Source organism: Castanea sativa, chromosome 1 (genome assembly GCF_040712315.1).
Source record: "Castanea sativa cultivar Marrone di Chiusa Pesio chromosome 1, ASM4071231v1".
In the NCBI taxonomy this organism is placed as follows: Eukaryota; Viridiplantae; Streptophyta; class Magnoliopsida; order Fagales; family Fagaceae; genus Castanea; species Castanea sativa.
Genome location: NC_134013.1, coordinates 31,015,715 through 31,040,503, shown reverse-complemented (window position 1 = coordinate 31,040,503; position 24,789 = coordinate 31,015,715). Strand labels below are relative to the sequence as shown.

General features: G+C 40.8%; 4 protein-coding genes across 4 annotated transcripts; all 4 read left to right on the top strand.

The window, feature by feature from the left end:
- Positions 1-6,168: 6,168 nt before the first annotated feature.
- LOC142624924 (uncharacterized) lies at positions 6,169-7,978 on the top strand. Its single transcript, XM_075798650.1, has 4 exons — positions 6,169-6,201; positions 7,058-7,159; positions 7,255-7,707; positions 7,807-7,978. Exons 1-4 carry the CDS (start codon positions 6,169-6,171, stop codon positions 7,825-7,827), a joined length of 609 nt encoding a protein of 202 aa, XP_075654765.1. The 3' UTR covers positions 7,828-7,978.
- A 3,398-nt stretch (positions 7,979-11,376) lies between these two features.
- LOC142624915 (uncharacterized) lies at positions 11,377-12,243 on the top strand. The gene has a single exon (XM_075798644.1). It carries the CDS (start codon positions 11,377-11,379, stop codon positions 12,241-12,243), a length of 867 nt encoding a protein of 288 aa, XP_075654759.1.
- Positions 12,244-15,409: 3,166 nt separating this feature from the next.
- Positions 15,410-16,672, top strand: LOC142624902 (uncharacterized). The gene has a single exon (XM_075798633.1). It carries the CDS (start codon positions 15,410-15,412, stop codon positions 16,670-16,672), a length of 1,263 nt encoding a protein of 420 aa, XP_075654748.1.
- Positions 16,673-17,623: 951 nt separating this feature from the next.
- LOC142624884 (uncharacterized) lies at positions 17,624-19,081 on the top strand. Its single transcript, XM_075798618.1, has 2 exons — positions 17,624-17,919; positions 18,103-19,081. The coding sequence occupies exons 1-2, from the start codon at positions 17,624-17,626 to the stop codon at positions 19,079-19,081; spliced, it is 1,275 nt and encodes a 424-aa protein (XP_075654733.1).
- The last annotated feature ends 5,708 nt before the right edge of the window (positions 19,082-24,789 follow it).

The following is a 24,789-nucleotide window of genomic DNA, read 5'->3' as shown; positions in this document are numbered from 1 at the left end:
TAATACAATGCAAATAAGGTACTTTATGTAGTTTTATTTTTCTAATTTAATTATCCTTAGGGTTCACTTGGTTGGGTTGAAATGAGGAGAGAAAATAGAGGGAGAGAAAATAGGAGTGAAAATGGGAAAGAGTGGGTATTTGGTTGGGGGGCTAGGGGGAGGAGGAGAAAATGGGGGTAGGGGAGTTTTCTCCTTGGGCAATATTTAAGAGGAAATAGTTTTCTCCCCAAATTGGGGAGGAGAAAACTAGAGATAAAAGTGGGGAGGGAGTGCGTATGATGGGAAATTAGCCATTTGCCCTCCCCTTATTTAATATTGCTGGTTCTTTTCTCTCTCTCTTTTTTAAAATATATATTTTTTAACTTCCTCTATCTTCTTCTTTTTGTTATTCCTATATGTTATTGTGCCACATTGGTTGGCTGGTGTTGTTTTGCTTCCTCTCTCTCTCTCTCTCTCTCTCTCTCTCTCTCTCTATTTTCATATTAAGCAACAACTTTTTTTATTTTATTATTTTTTTCTTCTCTCTCTCTCTTTTCATATTAAGCAGCAACTTTTTTTATTTTATTATTTTTTTCTTCTGCTAGATGTTTTATTAGTTGTGTTAGTTTGTAGTAATTAAAATTTTTAATTTTATAAACTATTAAAAAAATTTATGTACTAGAGGGCATGCAAGTAAATTTATACAAACTACATTTTCTTTCCTCTCATTATTTTACTCAACCAAACAAAAGAGTTTTTCATCTCTCCACTTTTCCACTCCCTCAACCAAACACACAGAGGGAAAACTAATTTTTTTTTCTATCCACTCACTTCTCCACCCCCTCCTCATTTTCTATTCTCCCATTTTTGCAGCATCCCAACCAAACGGACCCTTAGGGAAGGATAATAACCCTTGTAATCTATGGCCAATGCTTGGTAAAAGCATGGTTGAATTTAATTGGAGAACAATGTGATATTTCAAATTGTGTGGATTCAAATGGATAGATTTTTTGATTGTGGGGATGGCAAATATAACTCGACCCACGGGTACTTGAAACGACTTGACCTGTTAAACAATAGGGTTGGGTTTGGATTTTAAAAATCAAACACAAAGCGGGTTCGGGTCGGGCCCAGGTTTTATGCATACCCAGCCCGAACCTAACCCGTATACATATATAATATTAAAAAAAATTAAAACCCTAGTATAAATACTCTATTTCCTTTCAAATTTCATTTTCTAAACCTTACCCTCGCCTCTTAGCCTCCCTTTCTCTCTCTCTCTCTCTCTCAAGCTCTCACCATCGACCACCCTCTCTCGCCCTCAGACTCTCCCCTCACAATCATGGCCTCACTGAGCCTCACGGCCCCATAGCCTCGTTTAGCCTCACGCTCCCCTCATGGCCTCTTTCAGCCCCACCGCCTTACTCTGCCTTGCCGCCCCTTACCTCTCTCACTGTCACTCTCGTTTTCTCTTAGCTGCCCCTCACCCAGTCATCCTCACTCTCATTCACTCACCGAATCACCCTCACCCTCAATCTCATCTTGTGGTGGTTGCTTTTTGTCACGAAGGAGTACAAGAATGTTAGATCAGAGCACGGGATCGTTAGATCGGAGAGAGATGAGATGATCGGAGGATGAGACTGTGTTTCTATTTGTGATTTGTGATTTATGTTTTTTTATTATTATTATTTTTTTATTGATGAGTGAAAAATCTGTATTAACAAAGAAGAGAAAAAAAAGGCTAATTTGTGTTTTTGTTTATGTTTAGGTTTGTGATTTTTTTTTTATGAGTAAAAAATCTGTATTAACAAAGAAGAGCAAAAAAAAAGGCTAATTTGTGTTTTTGTTTATGTTTGGGTTTCTGATTTGTGTTTTTGCTTCTGTGGTTGTGATTTCTGGATGTAAAACCGATTAAAATTTTTTTTTTTAAAGATTGGGTCGGATTGGGCCACGGCTTTAGATTAGGCCCAGAAGTGGCTGGATAGGGTCTGTGGGGCCCGACGAGGTGAGTTTAGGGTTAAAAAAAACCCGTTTACTAAACAGGCCGAGTTTAGGTAATGGGGGAGGACCCACGAGTTAGGTTTGGCATAAAAAAAACCCGCCCCGAACCCAAACCGATGCCATTCCTATTTAAGTGTGTTTTGAGTTCCACATCAGCCATTTATATAATTCCTTTTATTGTTTAGTCTAGTGTTGGTTGTGACGTTGTGTTGCCTTTATTTGGTGTTTGCAGCTTATGTGCGGCTTGAATAATTTAATTATAATTCTAACATTTCTCTTTGTGTGGTCATAAAATTTCCCTTAAAAAGTGCAGCCAAACACGGGAAATTTTTAATATTTTAAATGGGAGGTGAAGTGGAGACCGAGTTGAACTCATGACCTTATGATACCATGTTAAATTATTAATTGTCCCAAAAGTTTAAGCAGTTAAAAAATAGTGAGTTTAATCATTTAATCATAATTCTTATAATTATGTTACTACAAAAAAAAATGACATAATACAACGAGTATTATTGCAACAACAAATAATAATAAAAGTAATATATACACACACACACACACACACACACACACACATATATACACACACTATTACATCTCTAGGTTGTTTTTTGTTGTAAAAGTAACTTAAATTTATTACATTAATATGAGATTGTAGCAATAATTATTATATAACATTAAAATGTGTTGTTGTAATAGGTAACCCTTATTTTACATTGAGATATGTTGTTGCAATAAGTAATTTTTTATTTCACATCGAACTATATTGTTGTAATAGGTTAAATCTTTATTTCATATCAAATTTTGTTGATGTAATAGAGGTGAGTAATTGAGTACCAAGAAAATTTGGGAAATTGGCGCTATTTTTTTATTAGTTTCCTCTCTCTCACCCATGTCTATCACCCCCCGCCCACCCCCCGCCTTTTTTTTTCTCATCTCAATTTCCCATTTTCTCTCACCACATCTATCTTTCTATTTTTTCTCATCTCAAATTTAACTCATACCCATGCCTATATCTTATTATTTTTTATTTTTATTTTAGTTTCCCTCTTTATCTCAACCACCTCTATCTCCTATTTTTTTTTTTTAAAATCTCAAATTCTCTCTCTCTCTCTCTCTCTCTCTCTCTCTCTCTCCTAACTCTGTTTTTCTTCTTCCTAGTTTCCCTCTTCTTAGTTTCCCTCTTTCTCTCATCCACATTTATCTCCATGTTTTTCTCATCTCAATTTCTCTCTCTCTCTCTCTCTCTCTCTCTCTCTCTCTCTCTCTCTCTCTCCATATGCCTCTCTTTCTTTTCTTCCTCATCTTACTTTCCATCTTTCTCTTAAGTGTATCTCAAAATTCAAAATTTTCTACTAACTACAAAATTTATCTCTCATATTTCCATCTCACTCTCATATTTACTAACTCTAAATTTTCTCTTTCAAATTTCAGTCTCTCTTAATTCATAGTATCCTTGGAGAGACTCCTTCTCAATTTAAAATTTTTCTCTCTAACTTTCAGGTAATCTTTCGGTTCTCTTTAAATTTAAATTTAAATTTTCTTTGTTTAATTGCATAGTCTTCAAGTAGTATTGGTGTGTATGTGTTTTTTTAAGAATTAATGATGGTGTATATTGATGTCATTGTGTTGTATATATGATCGTTTTCAACTTTATACTTATTTTTTAACTTTTTTTTTTCAAAATAGGTGGTAAGTCAATGAAATGGTCATGAAGCATGCTTGGATAACACCTTTGGGAAGAAACTTTTTTTTCATGTTGTATTGATTTTTGCATACTTTTTGAAACTATGTGCTTGAAAATAAACTCAACAAGTTGTGTAGATATTTGTGTTTTTTGACATAGTTATTGAAATGAAGTATTTCGAATTTTTCATCTTTCAGGTTAATGAAAAAGTTATTATTTTAAAAAAATAATTTATTTATTTTTCCAAATTTTTCTTAAAAAAGAAATTTATTACTATTTTTTAATAAAAAAAAATCAACATATTGTAACAAGATTTTCAAAGTAAATCGTTGCAATATGTAAAATTTATTGTAGCGAAAATCTAGTGTTGCATAAACCTATTGCCTCAGAGTTTATTACAACAATTTGCATTGACTTTTTTGTCGTCGCAATAACACTTATTACAACGATATTAATTGTTATTGCAATGATTTTTTTTTTCATTATATTAAGTCTTTTTTCTTATAGTATTCGTTGTTCGGTGGTAGTGTTCTATTTGTTTGTGTTATCTTTTAGTTTGAATAAAAATTATTATTCATAATAAGGCAATAAGAAAGAGAGGAAAAAAAAAACTTCCCTATCTCAGTTATCGTAGAATTTAAAGGGGTGTTTAGTACGTGCACTTAAAAATTGAAAACATGTGTTTGAAAACATGTGCGAAAATACGTATGGATGAAAAAGTGCGTGAAAATACGTGTAATATTGTTTAAAAGTTGAAAACATATGTTTGAGTAGATGTACCAAACATAGCCTAACTCTTCTGCTTATCTGCGAGTACCTCTCTCTCTCTCTCTCTCTCTCAGAGTTTTGTTTTTGTTTTTTTGAGACCTTCTTAGTTTCTTTTTCTTTCCGAAACATTTTGATATCTACCTTTTCTTTTAAAAAACATTAGAAACGATTATTCTTGATTTATGCCATGTATCTTAGAAACAAAATGATAGTCATAGCTACGGATTGCTGTCACTTACTTTTTGTCTTGATAGATTTTACGCCTCTCCGTAATTTTAATGGCTTTACCAAGATGCCTGATTGCAAGAATGTTGAAAACACCTAATCAGTGTTGCAAAGAACAAAGGAGTCAATTAAATACTATAATGGTGTCCAATGCAATCATTGCAAGTTAATAAATTGCTGTACAAAAAGTTCTATGGTTTACCAGTATTATGTGAAGAATTATGTGAAACATCTGGGTTCAAATCCTATCCTCAGTGTTTTGAACTTTGTATTTAGGAGACAAAATTATAGTCAACTCCATAATTTGACTACTTTACAAACAAATCAAGAGAAAACGTTTATTGTTAGATGTTAAAATACGAAATTTTCAGTTAATTCAATTAATAAAGTTTCTTAATAATAAATAAATAACTTTTGTCAAATCTTGCTTATACTCAGAGGAAACTTGTAAACATCTTAACCTGATGACAAAGAGCAATAACAATTAAAGTCTAAAGATGCTATATATTTCAAAATTCAAATATGAATGAAATTATTAAAAAAGAAAAAAAAGAGTTTCCATTTTTATGAGAAACAAGAAGAAAAAAAAGAAAGTAAAAAGAACCCCGTGGTACAAAAAGTTAAAAGTGAAGGGAGTCAAGTCAATCAAATGATATAACCAGGGTGGAGGCAAGGGGCAAGAGGGGATAAGTGCCCCCGACCTCCTAAAAAAAATCCAGAGTAGCAACCTAACAATTAAGGTGGTGTTTGGTAGAGTAGTTTAAGTAATATTATTTGCGTGTTTTGATATACGTGCAGGTGAAAATGTATATAAAAATGTGTGTAAATATGTTTAAAATGCTCAAAAATGTGCTTGAAATACCTACCAGGCTGTAAGTTATCAAGTATTTTGAACTCGACACAAACGTTCCACGCCTAGAGACTAGAGAAGAAAGCAATATTAGGTGCAAATCTTCATAACATTATTTTGTCTTTTTCCAAACAAAACAAAGTTTTGTGGGTCCTACTTAACACCCATACTTTTTTTCCTTGCCACATGTTCTCAACTCAAGCACTGGAAATTTATTTTTCTTGGAGTGCTTTTCTTAGGGCAAATTTTTTTTTTTTTGCTGAATCTTTTCTTAGGGCAATTTGTTCTTTGAATAAGGTATTCCCACATAATCATAATAAAAAAATATATTTGGCGAAATTAAACTATTGGTCCTTAAAGTTTACTCTGTGAGCGCAATTAGTCCCTCAAGTTTTAAGTGAGCAGTATTAGTCCCTTAAGTTTTAAAAATGAGTAGTATTAGTCCTTTATTAACTGAAGTTAGTGGTATTGCTTACGTGACTAACGGAATATTCTATTTAATGATGTGGAATTTTTGAACAAATAAATTTCAAAAACCAATATCAAAATACTTGATCTTAGTCATCTGTCAGTTTCTGAAACGCACAAGAGAGAAAAGTGCCTGCAAGACTATTGTTGGTTTCCATGGCTGTCTCAAGAGTCACACCAATCTACCGAAATGGCACCATCTGCAATACATCGATCTAGAATTGTATTCCCACCGTAACCTTCTTTTATTTGAAAGTGTGCAAGACCCTTTGCTAATGACCCATAATTTAATCAATCATTTAGTTTTAAACTCAAACAGTTGACAAATACTAATGCAAAGGTTCACAAATGAATATACCGAATCATTAAACCACTACAATATATAAGGTCAACGATTTCTACGCTTCACATTTGTTTTATTTTAGATCCAAAAAAACCCACACATCTCCCAACTCCGATGCGTATCTATATATCCCAAAAACAAATGCAAGCAATGCAAACAACCGTTGAAATTGTCATAGTTGAGTTGGAAGAATGTATGAAAGTGGATGAACCATTAAGGAATATGTATATGGAAGGAGTTGTGTACATTGTCATTTAAGTTCATTTAAAAACTTAGATTTTATAATTAACGGTGTAATTTTGAGTGCAGAATGCATTTTACTTAATATTGAGTCAATGACAAACCATACAACTTGAGTGTATAGTTAATTTCAATGAATATAAACATGTGCGTAATATTTACTCTTTTTCTTTAACCTGTCCATTTTGCTTCTCTATAAACAGTTGTCATAGATGTATATTTACATGTTGGTCAATTTTTTTTTATGCAATGACATACAACACCAAAGCTGGCTTCTATGCATAAAGATAGGGACCAAAACCGTTTCATACTAAGCATTCGCATAAAGATAACAAAACTTGTCTTCTTGAACGTAATAATATAATGATTAGTATTTTAGTATACATTATACTGCATGTTATGAGTGAAATTCCGTTTGCTAAGTTTGGTTGTCGATTGCCGCTTCATATCACCAACATAAATTTTCACTATTGTAATAAGAATGTTGAATATGTAGGCAAAAGAAACTGGGCAGGCAGTGGAGCGTGCCGTGCTTTTTGCGAAAGTATACAGCACCAAAGAAGGACATCCTGTTACTCCTGATGTGGGGGAGAAGATCGTAAGTCGTATATCGTAACTTTTTTGTTTGGTATTTTGTGCGTGAATTGTTTAGCTAACAATGACCTACGTTATTTGGTTCTTCTGTGATAACAGAAACAAATGAATGAAATTTTGGCACGTGGGAGCTCACTACAAGGATCACGACGCGAAGGAATCCTATGGTCAAAGGATGATGCTTTTGCCCAAGTGATGGGGGCAGAACGCTCTGGACGTGTTCGTGGGGTAGGTTTTGGACCAACTCCATCAGGAAGAAATGGGTCCAACCGTTCATGCTACACACTTCCATCGTCGTCCATCGAAACAGCCCATAGAATGACTGAATTGGAAACTTCGCACCAAACTTTGAGGGACGAACTTGCCCAGGTAGAGCAGAGGCATCAGGAGCAAATTGCGGAGTTACATGAGCAGCATAAGGCGGAACTCGCCTCAGCAATTGCCCAATCAGAAGCAAGGCATAACGTAAAAATGGCAGAGGTGATGAAAGTAATGGGCGAGATGGTACGTGATTTACGCAGTGATATAACTGCTTCACAGCTGCAATCCCAGGTACTAAAAGTGTTGTGTTTAGTTTAATTTAAAGAAAATAGTGGTTTATTGCAATGAATTGTTACCTTAGAAATAACACGATGTGTTTAATGTATTCAGGGTAACACTGCATCGAATTGAAGACTCTTCGTGGATATTTTGTGATTGTACATTGTATTATCTATAGAGTGACAATATTTTGGCTGTTCATGAAGGAGTATGGTAGACATTATTATTATTTTGATATTATACACATGTCAATCATGTCATTCAAAGATGGCCAATATTTTTTGTGCACACACGGCCTTGCAGTTGTATCTTTTGTATATGTAGACAACTACATTGATGCTTTAACAACATAGAAGACCAAGAGGATTAAATAGTGAAGCCATGCATTCTCATTGTAAGTTTGAAATTTGAACAATACCATTTCATAATTTGTGGTTTGATTTGTTTTCTATATTGTTATTTTAGTACTTTTTGCTGGTTCAATATCTGTAATTTTGTTGTATAGGAAAGTTTCCATTATCGCTCGTGTTGATAATAGCAATTCCTACCTTTGCTGACAGGCTTTTGGAGCGCACTAGGACTATTAAGACAGGACATGGTCAGCCTCAGTACCTTTGCAAGTTGCAGGTATGACGTCACTTTTAAAAGATTTGTTGTTGTTGTTTAGAAAGCATTTGACCTTTGGTATTCAAAGGAATTTGTATTGCTTTTCGAGTGGGCTAGTTTAAGAGTGATGAGTGAAATTTATACTTGTCACATTGTCTAGGAAGAGACATGCATAGGGAATGATATGAAATTATTATTGCTTTTGAGTGTATGACAACTGAGAAGTTATGAATTTTTACTATTTACTACGAAAAAGTGGGTAAAAAGTTGCAAATCTTGTCTAACTGCTACTATTATATTTTTGTAGCGCCATTGAAACATAAACTGTATTCTACCTGGAAGGCAACAAGGGTATTCACATGTAGACAAGAGCTTGGAGATGGAAGGAACCCCTAGAAGCATCTATGTAACGTTTGTAGTTGAGGATGGTTGAAACTTAACATATGTTGATGCTTATTTATGTAGACAAGAGCCTGTATTCAACTGCATATTCTTTGAAGGTTTCAAATTTTCCATAGTCTTTAAAGCTTGATTGAGATTGTGACAGATTTGAGATTATTATTTTGTTGCATGTGTTGGAATTTTACAAGAATATGAAGTTGGAATTGTGTATGTGACAGGTTGAATTGTGTATATGACAGGTTTTTTATAGTAGCGTTTCTATAATTTATAGCAGCGTTTGTTGCTGCATCTGAATGTGTACAGATTTAAAAAAAAAAAAAAGTCTATAGCCGCGTTTTAAAAACGCGGCTACAGAAAAATTCAAAAAAAGCTACAGCGCTTATAGCCGCGTTTTTAAAACGCGGCCATAGTAATGGGCAATGGCCACGTTTTTAGAAACGTGGCTAAAGTACATTCTATAGCCACGGTTTCAGAACCGCGGCCATAGGCACGTTCTATGGCCGCGTTTTAAAAAGTCTATGGCCGCGTTTTAAACGCGGCTAATCTTGCTTCAGGGCAAGTTACCAATTGCCCTATAGCCACGTTGCAAACGTGGCTATAGATCGTGGCTATGGCCACGGTTCTGAAACCGTGGCTATAGAATGTCCTGTAGCCACGTTTCTAAAAGCGTGGCCATTGGTCTGCCTATAGCCACGGCTACAAAAAACGTGGCCATAGGCCTATAGTTACGCATTTTAGGCCACGGTTAAAAACGTGGCCTAAAAAAACGCAGCTATAGACCAAATGGTGCTATAGCCACGTTTTTTGGAGCTATAGCCACGTTTTAAAAACGCGGCTATAGCTCCTTTTTTTTGTAGTGAATCCACTCTTCGCTCCACGATATACAATATATGCTTGCCATGGTTGAATCTCAATACCCATAAGGTTTTGTCCACAATTTTAAAACCATGGATTGATTGCAACGTCATTGCGGCTGGTGCCATATGGTGGATTGGTGCGACACTCGAGACAGCCATGGAAAAACAATGATCTCCCCTCCAGGCAACCTTGCTTTCTCAAGCGTTTCAGACTTTCAATATCAAATGGGGGAATGGCCAGGTCAATTATTTTGGGATTAACGATTTTGACATGTAAAATAGTTTTTAAAATTTTTCATTACAATATGCCGCAACATTTTAAAAATTGCCAAATCATTATTCCGTTAGCCACGTAAGCAATACTACTAACGGTAGTTAATAAAATGACTAATACAGCTCATTTTAAAAACTTAAAGGATCAGTATCGCTCATTTGAAACTTAAGGGACCAATTGCACTTACAGGATAAACTTTAGGGACTAATAGTGTGGTTTCGCCAATATATTTAGGTCCTTGTTTATCAAACTAAAACCTTAGCATTCCCTAATCTTTTTCTCTTCTACTTTAACTTTTTCATAATTTCAATTTTGAAACACTTTATTTTTACTATAGAACCAATTTTAACTACTTACTACTTAAATAATAGAGTAAAAAATATACTGAATTTTGCATAAATGAAAGTACAACTTTATAATTCTTTTATATTGATTTATTTTCTCAATTTATTTTAAGGAATCAAATTACATGTTTAAATTCTATATATTTAGAATAATCTCTTAATTTGATTGTTATTAACTATGATTTTTTTCTTCGTTTTATTTATTTTAATAATATGAAATATATACTTATAATCAATTGAGATTATGGAGAAGCCAAATTATAATAATGATTTAGATTCAAATTCTAAACAAACTCATATCTATGTGTATTTTACTAATCTTTGAATTGAACAAATTAAATTATGTATGAAAAAATAATTTAGAGTTAATATTATATTAGATTTTGTACGACAATTGCATTAATAGTTTATAATTCTATATCTATTTTGTTATTAACATCGATTAATAATATTTAGATTAATTTTACTTTCAATCTTGTCTTTTAGTTTTGCCCCTCCTAAATTAAAATTCTGGCTCTGCTACTGGATATAATAATATTTTTTTTAGCATTATTATTTTAAGTAAAACAAGGATGTGCAGAATCTGAAAATATTTCTCTTAAAATACCAAAAAAATTGAGGGCCCAAGTCTTTTAAATTTCTGAGAATTTTTTGACATCATTATGTTCCATCAATTACAGGGGACAATTCCTTCATATGCTAAATTTCCTATGACTATGTTGAGCAATCACTGCATGTTATTAGCTCTGCTAACACGTTCTCTACCCGTAATTCATGGACCAAGATTGTCCCTTTCTTAATTTCTTTCCCATCATGAACCATCAATTGCTTAACAAGCAAAATTTGAAGGACTTAAAATGGTATCTGGTTGTGACGTTTTGCCTAAATGTCCACAATTCCTAATTGGATCACGCTGTCAAAAGTCAAGTGCAACCTTTACAGACCAACTTCTTCAGTCCTCTAACAATGGGACCCATTTCTGAGCATGCCATTTCTTTTTCTCCAAAAGTATCGTCAAAGAAGAAGAACAAAATATATTCAATATTAAAGTACTAATCCTTCTTCATCATCCCTTATAATGGAAAATTAAAAAGTTCTAAAAGTGTTGAATGTATATGAACCTACTAAAAGGTGGAAAAGTTGATGGAAATTGTTGAGGATATAATAAACTTTTGAGCTAGTCTAATTGGGATCCAACATGGGTTGGAACTTAATCTTGTTGATTCTCACCTTGTATTCTTGCTCATTTGTCAATGGCTCAGACAGCTTTGCTAATGATTCCTTGGATGCTTCTCTTCAAGAATTTGCTTTCAAAACACTGGCTCGACACCGGCCTCTCACGGGTGCTCTATACAAAGCTGTCCTTCCTACTAATCTTTCAAGCACTGAAGTTTCAATTGTCCGGGTCAGAAGCAACACATTGTGGAGCAAGGGAGCTAATATTAGCTTCATTCACATTCCATCAAGAACTATGTCCGTGCCTCATGTAAAGAGACTTGCTATAGTCTATCAAAACTTAGGCAATTTGTCTTCTCACTACTATGGCATGCCAGGTTACTCACTGATCACTCCTGTTGTTGGCTTCATGGTTTTTGATGCATCAAATGTTAGTGATAAAAGCGTCAGAAAGCTCAATCTCAACACAATGGGCAAGCCTATATTGATTCATTTTCCCAGTTTGACATTCTCCGGCGACATGATCTCTATGAGAAGATGCATAGCTTTTAATGGTAATGGGACAGTTAATCTTAGTGAAATGAATTTGTCAGGTTTATGTTACTTTAGAGATCAAGGTCATTTTTCAGTTGGTGTCCCATTAGAGAGTAAGCAGAGTAGGTGGTATCTCTGGGTAGTTGGCTTTGTGCTTGGAATTCCTGGGATTGTATTGATGGGTTATGCCGGGATGGTTTCTGCGAGGATTTTGAGGACGAAGAAGATTCAAGTAATGGAAAGACAAGCTGATGAAGATCTGATTCTTGAAAGCAGATGGGTTGGTAGTAGTATGATGCCTTCGGCAGCTGTAACTAGAACTCAGCCAGTCCTTGAGAATGAAGGTTTTCTATAATTGTTTCATATTTCTTTTTCCCTTTTTTATTTTCTGCTTTTGTAGAAATATTTATTTATTTTCCCTTTTGTTCCTTCGTTGCCAGTTACCTGTTATACATTGTGTTTAGCCCAAAAATTGAATAAGATTTATATGTGAACGCTGCATTTGCAGTTTATGGCAGTAGTCATAGACTCATAATGTCATTGTCATATTTTCAATTTCAAACCGTTGGCAGGGTCTGTCTGCTTAGATTTTATTAACTCATAGTGAAATTCATACTGCACTCGATCATATTTTATGCCTCACACTTATATGTGGAAAGCAAAAAATGGTCATTTTTTCCGCATATGATTGAGCATAAAAAATACTACAAGCATAAATTGTACAGAGAAACTGTGTTGCTGGAAGACTGAGAGCAGGGACAAATTCATATGATGGGGGGAGTTCAAAAGCTGGACTTAAAAAACTAGTTATTTTACTTACATGGTCACAACCAAAAATTTACAATCCAAATCTTCTACAGCATTCAACATCAAAAGGAAATAAAATTTGGAAAAAAGCTCTATATAGATTAGTGTCAAGAATTCTAGTGAACTGCATTCAATGTTTATTCATTTAAGGAGTCTACTTTTCCATTAACCTTACCTTTTATATGCAACACCTACAATAGGGGGCAGGGAAGTGTAGGTCAACCGTCTTCAATCTACAAATTCTATAGCCATGAACACCAAGAGGAAGCATTTGAAAAGGCCTGTTAATTCTACAGGAAACAACATGATAATAGGATACTTGAATCAAGTCAAAATCTACATAGTGGAGTAAGTAGTCTGGTTTTCCACTAACTGTACATTTTGCAACATTAAAAGCTCTCAAATTTAATAATGTTATATGCTACCCATACAATGGGCAGGGAATGGTAGGGCAATCATCTTTTCTCATTCTACAATCTCTATAGCCGTGAATACCATCAAGAGTTGGCATTTGAAAAGGCCTGAAATTCTATAGGAAACATGTCACCTGTCACTAAAATGCAGATCAAGTCCCAACCTAGGCAAAGAGCTGAAAATTCAACATAGGGAATAAACAACCGACCACCAAAATCCCAAACATTCAATCATGATTAGAAAAGATGTGCAAATCTAAAAGTGAGCTTTTGCAAGGGGCCAACATTCAATCATGATGAATTCCTTAAGTGTGTTTGATTGGAGTGATTTGTGGGAGAATGGAAAATTGAGACGAGAAAATAGGGGAGGATTTTGAATAGTGGGGTTGTTTGGTTGGAAGGGTGAGTGGGAGGGGAATGGAGGGTGATTTTGGTGGGGCCCGAGTGTTTCTCCCTGAACCCACAATATTTACTATAATGTCAAAAAAATTGAAATGAAAATAGTTTAAACCATTTTCAAATTTTATAATTTTTCTTCGTAATAATTTCACAAAAATTATATTAGTTTGGAAATAATTGTAAATACTTCATGTAAGATATTGTATTCATAGATTTCATTGTTTAATATAACATTTTCCTCTTTTTCAAAAGACTAAGGTTATGTTAGGTAACAGTTTTTGTTTTCTATTTTCAAAAACTTGTTTTTGAGAATATAAAGAAAAAAAAATTTTCTTGTATTTTTGAAATCAAGACTGTACGGGCCTCACCCCCCGTCAAGCCCAATTGCCCTGAGGCCCATGAAGACTAACTCGTATAAGAGCCCCGCACTGATCACACATGGTAACGCACGTGCAGTCTGAGGGGTTTGAGCTTGGAGTGCTCAAAGCAGCTTGTGGCGTGCCCCTGCCGAGCACAAAACTTATTGGCGGGGCTGGTCCCAATGCCACTATCATTTTCTCCCTCCCGTCACCAAACATCCACTTAGGCGAAACGGTATTGGACCCCCCTTCCATTGCCTAAGGAACGCCCCTGCCGAGCATCAAATCCAGCAGTGGAGCCAGTTCTAATGCCACTGCTACCTTCCCTACTCACCATTAAACCTCTACCTAGGGGAGAAGGTATTGGACCTCTCATTCCACCCACCAAGGGAATGATGATGATCACTTCACTAACCTTCGCTATAAATAGGCAAGGGGAACTCAGTTGGAGGGGTTGACAATTCCAGAGTGGAAAGACTAGAGAAAGTAATACTAATCATCCCCAAGGAAGAAAATGGAGTGTTAGTGAGAAAAGATGGGAGACTCAGGAAACGAGGTAGCCGAGCATCGCGCCACCCGTGGTAGGAAATCCAAAACCCACCATACAAATAGATTGTGAGCCCAAACTCCCCTTAGGCCCAGTAGCCTTATTTTGGAACACACAATTGGCGTCGTCTGCAGGGATCTCCTACGTAGCTGTGGTGCTATCTTGGCACGCTCGTAAGGATGTCTGGAAGTGGAGAGAGAAGCCATGTAGAGAGCGGCACTAGAGGGTCGTCGCGGGGGTCTACATGGTGAGAAAGGAGGCAAAAGAGGCTGGAGGGCAGAAGGTGCGAGAAGGTAGAAGAATTTGGGCCCGGAGAAGGATCGTACCAAACCCTCCGGACAATGTCCGATGCCTCGGGCCGCAGTCGCCCTAACAGACGAGACCAGGAGCTTGAGCAGAGGGATTGAGAGCTCGAACGCCTGTGCGGGGCGGTCAGGGATCTGGAGTTACAAGCACGGGGTTGACGCAGGAGACGGGACCAGGGAGAACGAAGGGACGAAGGGAAAGGTCAGTAAGTGTGGGGAGTCGCCGTGAGGTAGGATCTCAACAATCCGGGTCTCGCAGACACTGCAACCGTTCGCGGGAGTATGCGGACCGTGAATCGACTTCGCCCGACGCGGGGCGATCACATAATGTGGCCATGGATACCATGAGCCGAGCATTGCGTTAAGTTGCCCGGTCTCCATTTTCTAGAGACATCGAGAGCGCGCCTTTGCTGAGCCAGTTCGCCCGCCCACCGTTCAATTCCTACACTGGGAAGGCAGACCCGGTGGAGCATGTAAGTCACTATATTCAGATGATGTCCTTACACTCCCACAACAATGCATTGATGTGTAAGTTTCTCCCTTCGAGCCTCGGCCCCATTGCTTTAAGGTGGTTCAACGGTTGAAGAAGGGTTCGATCCGCAGTTTTTAGGAACTAATCCAGGGGTTTGGAGTGTGGTTCATGACTTGCAGCCGGGTGCCGCAGCTCGTGGACGCGTTACTATTAATGAAGATGGGGCCTGGAGAGACCTTTCGCAACTATGCCAGTCGGTACTGGGAGTTGTATAACGAGATCGGTGGGGGTAATGAAAAGATCGCGGCGAGCACCTTTCGGATGGGCTTACCTAAAGAATCCGGGCTGAGAGAATCGTTGACCCTAAAACCTCTCAAGGATATGAGGCAGTTGATGAGGCATATCGAGGAGTACAAGTGCCTAGAAGATGATCGGCTGCAGACCAAGGGGAAGGAACCGATAATCAGTTATCCTCGGAACAATGGCTTCAACCCTAGACACAGGAATAATTTAAGAATTCAAGAGCCCGGCCCGGCGACTGGGGGAGTCAATGCGACGTTCAAGGAGCCCGTGCACCGCATCATTGATAGGATAAAAAATGAGCCGTATTTTAAGCGGCCGAACAGGATGGCGGGCGACCCGTCGAGGAGAAACCAGAATTTGTATTGCACCTATCACAGAGATAAAGGGCACACCACCGAGCAGTGTAAGGTGTTGAAAGATCACCTGGAACAATTGGTGAAGGCGGGGCATTTGAAGGAGTTTCTAGTGGAGACGGGGAATAAGGAGACCGGGCAGGTAGATTGGCTGCGTCGAAACCCTCTCCCACCCCCTTTGGGAGTGATAGAGGTCATCCACATAGCATCGAGGGCGATTAGAGCAACCACAACAAAAGGGGTGTTGACCGTGGTGTCAGCGGAGGGAAGCACAAGCGAACGATCCTCGGGGAAGAAGCCGAGGTACAATAGACAACCCATAGCGTTTGACGACGACGACCTGGAAGGCATTACTCAGCCCCACCATGATGCTTTAATAGTCACGACCTGTGTAAGGGGTTTTATAGTGAAGAGAATAATGATAGATCAAGGGAGTGGCGTAGATGTAATGTACCCGGACCTATACAGGGGGCTCAGCCTGAAAAAGGGGGACTTGTCCAAGTATGATACACCTTTAATGGGATTCGATGGGCATATGGTCACTCTAGAAGGGCAGATTTCACTTCCAGTTATCATGGGAGGCAGGGAGGTAATGGTGACATTCATAGTGGTCACCTCTTTCTCGCCGTACACGACAATATTCAGAAGGCCATGGATACATGACATGGGGGCTGTACTGTCCACCTTGCACGTAAAAGTCAAGTTCCGAACTGACAAAGGGATTACGGTAATAAGGGGTGATCAGCAAGCGGCCAGACAGTGTTTGGTAGCCGTGGCAAACAAACAAACGGAGCAGAGGGAATCAGTCGAGAAAGCGCCCCTATAGCAATTACAGCATCCCCAGGTGAAGGGGACCAACGCTGCCGAGGATTTGGTAAGCGTAAAGATCTTGCCGGGAGGTGAAAGGAGTTTTTAGATAGGGGCAGGCTTGAATGATGGGGAAAGGGTGCAACTACTGCTGTTCCTCATACAAAACGTGGATGTGTTTGCATGGAATTCATATGAGGTGCCCGGTGTCGACCCCGAGTTCATAGTTCACAAGCTGAATGTGAATCCTCTATGCCCTCCTAAGAAACAGAGACCGAGAAGGTCTGCTAAGGAGCATGTGGAAGCCGTTAGATAGGAAGTTGGGAAGCTGAGAGAGGCGGGGGCCATAAGGGAAACGTTCTTTCCAGAATGGCTGGCAAACATGGTGGTCATGAAAAAGAAGAGCGGTAAGTGGAGAGTTTGTGTTGATTTTACCAATTTGAACCAAGCATGTCCGAAGGATCCGTTTCCAATGCCGAAAATCGATCAATTGGTGGACGCTACGTGCGGGCACCCAAGAATGAGTTTCCTCGATGCTTTCCAGGGCTATCACCAGATTTCCCTAGCCGCCGAGGATCAGGAGAAAACGGCATTCTTAACGCCCGATGCTAACTACCATTATACCGTGATGCCGTTCGGATTAAAGAACGCGAAAGCCACTTATCAACGAATGATGACGAGGATGTTTAGGGATAAGATTGGACGGAAAGTTGAAGTGTACATTGGCGACATGGTGATAAAAAGCAAGCAAGAAGGGCAGCACATTGACGACTTAAAAGAAGTGTTCGAGATACTTCGACGACACTGGTTGCGCCTTAACGCCGATAAGTGTGCCTTCGGGGTTGGATCTGACTAGTTCCTGGGTTATTTGATTACTAAACGGGGGATCGAAGTTAACCCCGATCAAATTGAAGCCGTGAAACATCTCAAACCGCCGAGCAATCCGAAAGAGGTTCAAAAGCTGACTGGTATGCTGGCTGCTCTTAACCGATTTATTTCCAAGTTCGCTGATCGGTGCCAGCCCTTTTACCAACTTCTGAAGAAGTGGAAGGGGTTCCAATGGGATGAGGAGTGTGACAGAGCCTTCCAAGATCTAAAGGATTACCTTGGGCGGGCACCGATGTTGTCAGCCCCAGAACCAGGAGAAGACTTGTATATGTACCTCTCGGTATCCAAGCATGCAGCGAGCGCCGTACTACTGAGGGATAGCGGTGTACAGCTCCCGGTTTATTACATCAGCAAGAGATTAGTCGACGTGGAGACCAGGTATTTACTACTAGAAAAACTAGTGCTGGCACTCGTGCATTCCACCCGAAAATTACCCCATTACTTTCAGGCCCACACAGTCTACATCTTGACCGAGTACCCACTCTAGTCATTGTTGAGGAGATTTGACTTTACGGGGAGGATAGCCAAGTGGGGGACTCAGTTGGGCTCTTTTGACATCAGATACAAGTCGAGGAACTCAGTGAAGGGACAAGTACTTGCAGACTTTATTGCCGAGTTCTCGCCGAGAGGTATGGACATAACCTGCCTAGTAGAAGTCAAGCCATGGAAGGTATTTGTGGACAGAGCGTCCAATGCGGCTGGAGTGGGGGCTGGGATCGTGGTCATCACCCCGGAAGATCTGAAGCTAGAACACTCATTTAGATTAGGCTTCAGGGCTTCTAATAATGAGGCTGAATATGAGGCTCTGCTAGCCGGACTAAGGGTTGTCATGGATTTGGGGGCAAAGGAGGTGGAAGTGTACTCGGACTCCCTCCTAGTAGTAAGTCAGGTCCAAGGGAACTTCGAGGCCAAACATCCCCGGATGATAGAATATTTGCGGCTAGTAAAGCAGATGATGAGTAAATTTGTGATAGTCAAGATCGAGCAGATAGCCCGGGGACAGAACCGACACGTCGATTCTTTGGCAACTCTAGCATCATCAATAGCTGACGAGGTACCTCAGTTGATTAGGGTGGAGTTGGTGCCTAAACCAAGTATTACTGCTAGGGCACTAATTCTACAGGTCATTGAAGCCAAGAAGTGCTGGATGAATCCAATCATCGACTTTCTTGTAGAAGATCGAGCCCCGGAAGATGAGAAAGAGGCAGCCAAAGTACGGCGAACTTTCGCTCGGTACTGGTTATCTGCTAATCGGAAGCTATATCGCAGATCATTCGAAGGGCCATACCTGCAGTGCATTCGCCCCAGCCAGGCTAAAGAACTATTAGCTGAACTGCACGAGGGAGTCTGCGGTAGCCATGTGGGGGGACGCTCGCTGGCGCATCGAGCAATGACCCAGGGGTTCTGGTGGCCGCAGATGAGGAAGGAAGCTACCGAGTACGCTCAGAGGTGTGAACAGTGTCAGGTGCACGTTTCGATGATCTACCAACAGGACGGGAACTTGAACTCAGTTTGCAGCCCATGGCCATTCGCCCACTAGGGGCTGGATATAGTCGGACCATTTCCCCGAGCAACGGGCAACCGAAGGTTCGTGCTGGTGGCAGTAGACTACTTCACAAAGTGGGCAGAAGTTGAGGCACTAGCCAACATCCGAGACGTTGACGTTAAGAGATTCGTGTGGAGGAACATTATAACAAGGTTCGGCGTGCCGGAATCTTTAATATCGGACAATGGCCTGCAGTTCGACAAGAGGCTGGGGAGTTCTCAGGAGAACCCCGTATCCGAACCAATACCCACACCCGCCCTACCCGCAGAGTAACGGCCAGGCAGAAGCGACCAATAAGGCCATCGTGAGTGGTTTGAAGAAAAGATTGGAGGGCGCCAAGGGTAGATGGGCCAAGGAGTTGCCAAGCGTCCTATGGGTATACCGAACCACTCCAAGGAGATCCATGGGAGAAACGCCATTCTCTCTAACTTACGGGACGGAGGCAGTCATCCCTGTTGAAGTAAACATGTGTAGCGCCCGAGTTGCGGGATTCGCTTCTGATGAGAACGAGAAGTTGATGGCCAAGGAGCTGAACTTGCTGGAGGAACACCAAGATGTGGCCACCATTCAGCTGGCAGAGTATCAACAGAAGCTTGCCCGAAGGTATAATAGAGCCGTCAAAAGGAGGGAGTTCGCCGCGAGAGATCTGGTACTCCGTAAGGTCGTGGGGAATACGCAAGAGACGAGCGTGGGAAAGCTAGCTCCGTCCTGGGAAGGGCCCTACCGTGTGACTACTATTGCCGGAGCAGGGTCATACTATCTGGAGGATTTGGAGGAAAAACCGCTCCATCGGCTATGGAATGTTCGCAATTTGAAAATTTTTTATCAGTGACTGGACACCCTCCAAGATATAAACTTGATGTAATCCTGCATTACTGCATGTTTAATATGAAGGCATTTATTCAGCTAGATTCTCCCTTTTCTTATTTCAAGTTATTATCGCCAAGCAAGAATTATAAAGAGAATCGCGAGGGTAAAGGCAACTCATTCATGGTAAGGACAAAAACCTACCCTCGGTTCGATTCCTATCACTGAGCAGGTGAAAACCTTAGGCTATTTTTATCTAAGGACAGAAACCTGCCCTCGGTTCGATTCCTATCACCGAGAAGGTGAAAACCTTAGGCTATTTTTATCTAAGGACAGAAACCTGCCCTCGGTTCGATTCCTATCACCAAGAAGGTGAAAACCTTAGGCTATTTTTATCTAAGGACAGAAACCTGCCCTTGGTCCGATTCCTATCACCGAGCAGGTGAAAACCTTACGCTATTCTCGCCTAGGTACAAGGACCCGTTCTCAGCATGGCCAGCAACGCCGAGCGTCCAGTAACGTAAGCCACTACGGCTTGAATTCAAAGGGGCTACTCCTGCCCCCCAAAAGCGAGAAAGTAAGGTATGATGGGCAACCTAACCTTAATCATGTACATGATCAGCAGTTACCAAGCAAGCGACAGGGAAGCACAAACGATATTTAAACGACATTAATTAAAACAACGATATTTAAATGACATTAATTATAACTGTCCGGAAGACAGGGAAATTGTTCCATCGCCACAGCCCGGCGATTTAAGCTCATCAAATGTCAAAAAAAATAATAATAACAATAATAATAAAAAAAGAGACAAAAGAAAAGCTAAATCTTCAAACGGCAGGGTCGGTTGGTGTGGGTGGAAGAACGGGTTGCTCAGTTCCACTTGCAGTTGTCTGGATTATCGGTGGGACCTAGTCTGGTGCAGCTTTGACCCCAACGCGGATGTTGCTTGTAACCTCCGGGTCAGCTGCCTTCCCGTGAGCATCAATATCCCACACGAGGTCAATCATACTCGGAGTCTCCTCCTCATCTGAAGCCTCGGTCCGACTTTGAACGACGGGGGGAGGAGGGGCCGAGTAAGGGATCTGCTCGGGGTCCCAAAGCGGAGAGTCCACGGCTACTCCTATCACTTGAAGGGCAGCTAACCATCCCTCCCCGAATCCATGGCGCCGAGCTTGGTGAATGATCGGCTCCGCGGAGTTTTCAGCCTCGAAGAAGCCAACATTGTACCACTTTTCCTCGCAGGCTTCGAAGGACTCTTTCAGGCCGGCGATTTCATTAGCTTGGGCTAGACTCAAGCTATCCACCGTCGCTAACTTGAGCTCTGTCTCCCCTAGCTTCGCCTCCAAGACGGTCAGCTTTCTCTCGGCGGCCTGCACGGCGTTCTCGGCATCTATCGCTTTCCTCTCCGATGCTGCGGCAGCCTCCCCCTTTTCCCTGGCCGTGCCCTTAGCAACAGCCTTTAGCGCCTTTTCCCCCTCTAGGGCCTCGGCCGCATCCTTCAACCGCCTGTTCATAATGCTGGTTAACCGCACAGCTTGGAGATAGGATAGTAGCCAAATGGTGAAATTGGGAAGAAAAAAAAGACCACTCATTACAATGTACACAGCCAAGGGGAATAGAGTGTTACCGCAATGGAATGCCATTGAAGTTGCGTGGCAAGTGTCTCGTCATCGCCCTGCGCATAATAATGGACATCCTCGGGCAGCATGAGGCCTTGCACAAAACTTTGGGCCACTCGCCCCCCTTCACCCCTGTCCCATAGCCGGACGCTGGCGGTTTCCGACAAGCACTCATTACCTAATCGGAAGGTGTGCTGCCAGTCGACTCCCGGTCGGGAAGAAGACGCCACGTTTGTTCCAACTTGAACCGTAGGGGGTGTAACCACCAGCCCCTCTGGAAGCCTGGAATCGCCCATTGCACAGGGAGGGGTCTTCGGCAAAGTGTCACCCGGGATAGGAGGGTTCTTCTCGACAACCCTTTTTCTCTTCCTGTTTTCGCCCCTGAGAGGAGTTTGACCCGTTCCTTTTGGGGACTGAGTTTGAGCCGCAGGTCCGGCGCTAGGGATGAACCGAGAAAGGGTTATCTCCCTATGCTTCACCATTCTCTCCGCGTGGTCGGATGTAACGCCCGGAATACCTACTGGCTCGGTAGCTCGTTCCTCGACTATGGGGGCGGTGTCCTCTGACTGTCCGATCACTTCGAGCCTCCATCGATTCTAGGACACGTGCTCGATAGAACCGTCCCTCACAGGCGCAATGTTGTCTGCAGTAGTATAGCGCGGGCCACGTTCTTGAGCCTCGCCTATGGTGAGCCCGGGGGGAAGGAATTTCTTGTACCGCACGTCGAGGTATGACAAGAGCGGGCTGTCTATCAAAAGCGTCTGGCTGAAGTTTTGCCAAGTGGTGTACACGGGGTTGACGTCGAGGATTAAATGAGATGCCCTAAGTTGCCCGTCGTCGTGCACGAAGATCTCCGACCTAAGAACGAAGTTAAGGTCTTGCGCATGTATAACTCGAGGGTCTGGAAAGAACCTTTTGGATTCTGCAACAAGTCCGGGAACAAACCAATCAGCTATAAAAGAAAAAATATATAAGATGCAAGAACAAATAAAATGGGGATTGTCGGTACCGACCAACTTCAGGTGGTGAGAGCGGGCAAAGAAGCTCACTGCCAGTTACACACGCACCCGAACGAACTCTCCAAACTCGAGTTCCTATTAGAGTCGGCAGTGCAAAGTAAAGATATAAGCCGGACTCGTGTATCTTTAGTTTTCAAGTAATAATCACTTGTGTAGTTGCCGCACAGTTTATACATGAAATTTATGTCGTGCTGGTTCAACTGCAGCCCGAACATGTGATTTAACCGGCTGACACAACTAACAACCCTATAAAAGTTGGGGGGAAACTGGTCGGGGCACAGACCGTAAAAACCTAGGGTACCTATTACGAAAGGGTCTATAGGGAACCTAACCCCACCCTCAAGTATGAACATCAGCGGAAAGAACGTTGCATTCGAGTCAGCAGCCCTCTGAAGTTCGAGGTCACCCACATTGCAATATGCAACGTCGACATCCCCTGGGACGCCAAAGGTCTCTCTAAAACTAGCCAAGGCAGCCCCAAGGGTAAGTAGGTGAGAAAACCCCATTCCTAGAGTATGAAATGGAAGAGAATCGAAAAGGAAAGAGAGACAGAGAGAACTTACTTTGGGCTCTAGGGAGTGAAGAATTGAGGAAGTTTTTGCGCAGGAGAAGAATGCTCGGCAAAGGAGGGATTGGGAGCGAGAGGAACGCGAAAAGTGAAAAAGGAGTCCAGAATGGGCTATTTATAGGACTTTAAAGCATTTAATGAGGCCAGGAGCGGGAAAACCCTCCCAAATCCCTTTCTTGGATAACCCCTCACACGCGTGGGCACGGTTCATGAACCATCGAGTGGTTCGCCAACTACCAAATATTAATTACTGACGTGACGACCTGATACAGTGCCATTTTCGAGAAATCTGCTATGACGATTGCCCTGGCCGTGTGCAGAGAGTATACGTCCGCGGGTAGCCATTACCACTACTTGCCCGGGATCCTTGATTCATCACCTGAAGTAGAGCATGAATCAAGGGGGGGGGGGGGGCTATTGTACGGGCCTTACCCCCCATCAAGCCCAATCGCCCTGAGGCCCATGAATACTAACTCGTATAAGAGCCCCGCACTAATCACACATGGTAACGCACGTGCCGTCCGAGAGGTTTGAGTTCGGAGTGCTCGAAACAGCCTGTGGCATGCCCTTGCCAAGCACAGAACTTACTGGCGGGGCTGGTCCCAACGCCACTATCATTTTCTCCCTCCCGTCACCAAACATCCACTTAGGAAAAACGGTATTGGACCTCCCTTCCATTGCCTAGGGAACGCCTCTGCCGAGCATCAAATCTAGCGGTGGAGCCAGTTCCAATGCTACTGCTACCTTCCCCACTCACTATTAAACCTCCACCTAGGGGAGAAGGTATTTGACCTCTCATTCCACCCACCAGGAGAATGATGATGATCACTCTACTAACCTTCGCTATAAATAGGAAAGGGAAACTCAGTTGGAGGGGTTGGCAATTCTAGAGTGGAAAGACTAGAGAAAGTAATACTAATCATCCCCAAGGAAGAAAATGGAGTGTTAGTGAGAAAAGAGGGGAGACTCAGGAAACGGGGCAGCCGAGCATAGCGCCACCCATGGTAGGAAATCCAAAAGCCCACCATACAAATAGATTGTGAGCCCAAACTCCCCTTAGGCCCAATAGCCTTATTTTGGAACGCACAAAAACCATGTTTGGTTAGTTTAAATTAAAAAGATAGTTTTTTGAAGAAAAAAAAATAGAAAATATTAAAATATGTTGTTATTAAGATTTGAACTCTAATGATAACTCATCAAATGAGTTAGATTCATTAGATTAAATACCTATTTTTATTTACTTTTGAAAATTAGAAATTGAAAACAACCTTTTGCATGTTTTCAGTTTCCTTCACAAATTGAATTTTGAGAATAGTTTTTGTTTTTTGTCTGTTTTAGGTTGCTAAACAAGTTTTTTAGTTTCAAAAATAGAAAATTGTTTTTGAAAATAGAAAATAAGAGGAAAAAACAGTTACCAAACATACCCTAAAATGCCAAACTATTTAATTGAAGTACACAAAAATTCCCATATGGTTTTGAAGAATCCATTCAGATTGAAAAACCTACTAGGTTTGATTGGATTTGGTTGGTACATATACTAAAATGGTCTAATTAAAAATTGAATCGATTTAGATATTAGATCACTTGCTTATTGTTCAGGTTGGCTCATGTTTAATAATTTCAATTATGTATTAGTAGTTAGTACAGTTAATTGGGTCTCAATTAACTTTTAAAACCAAGGTTACT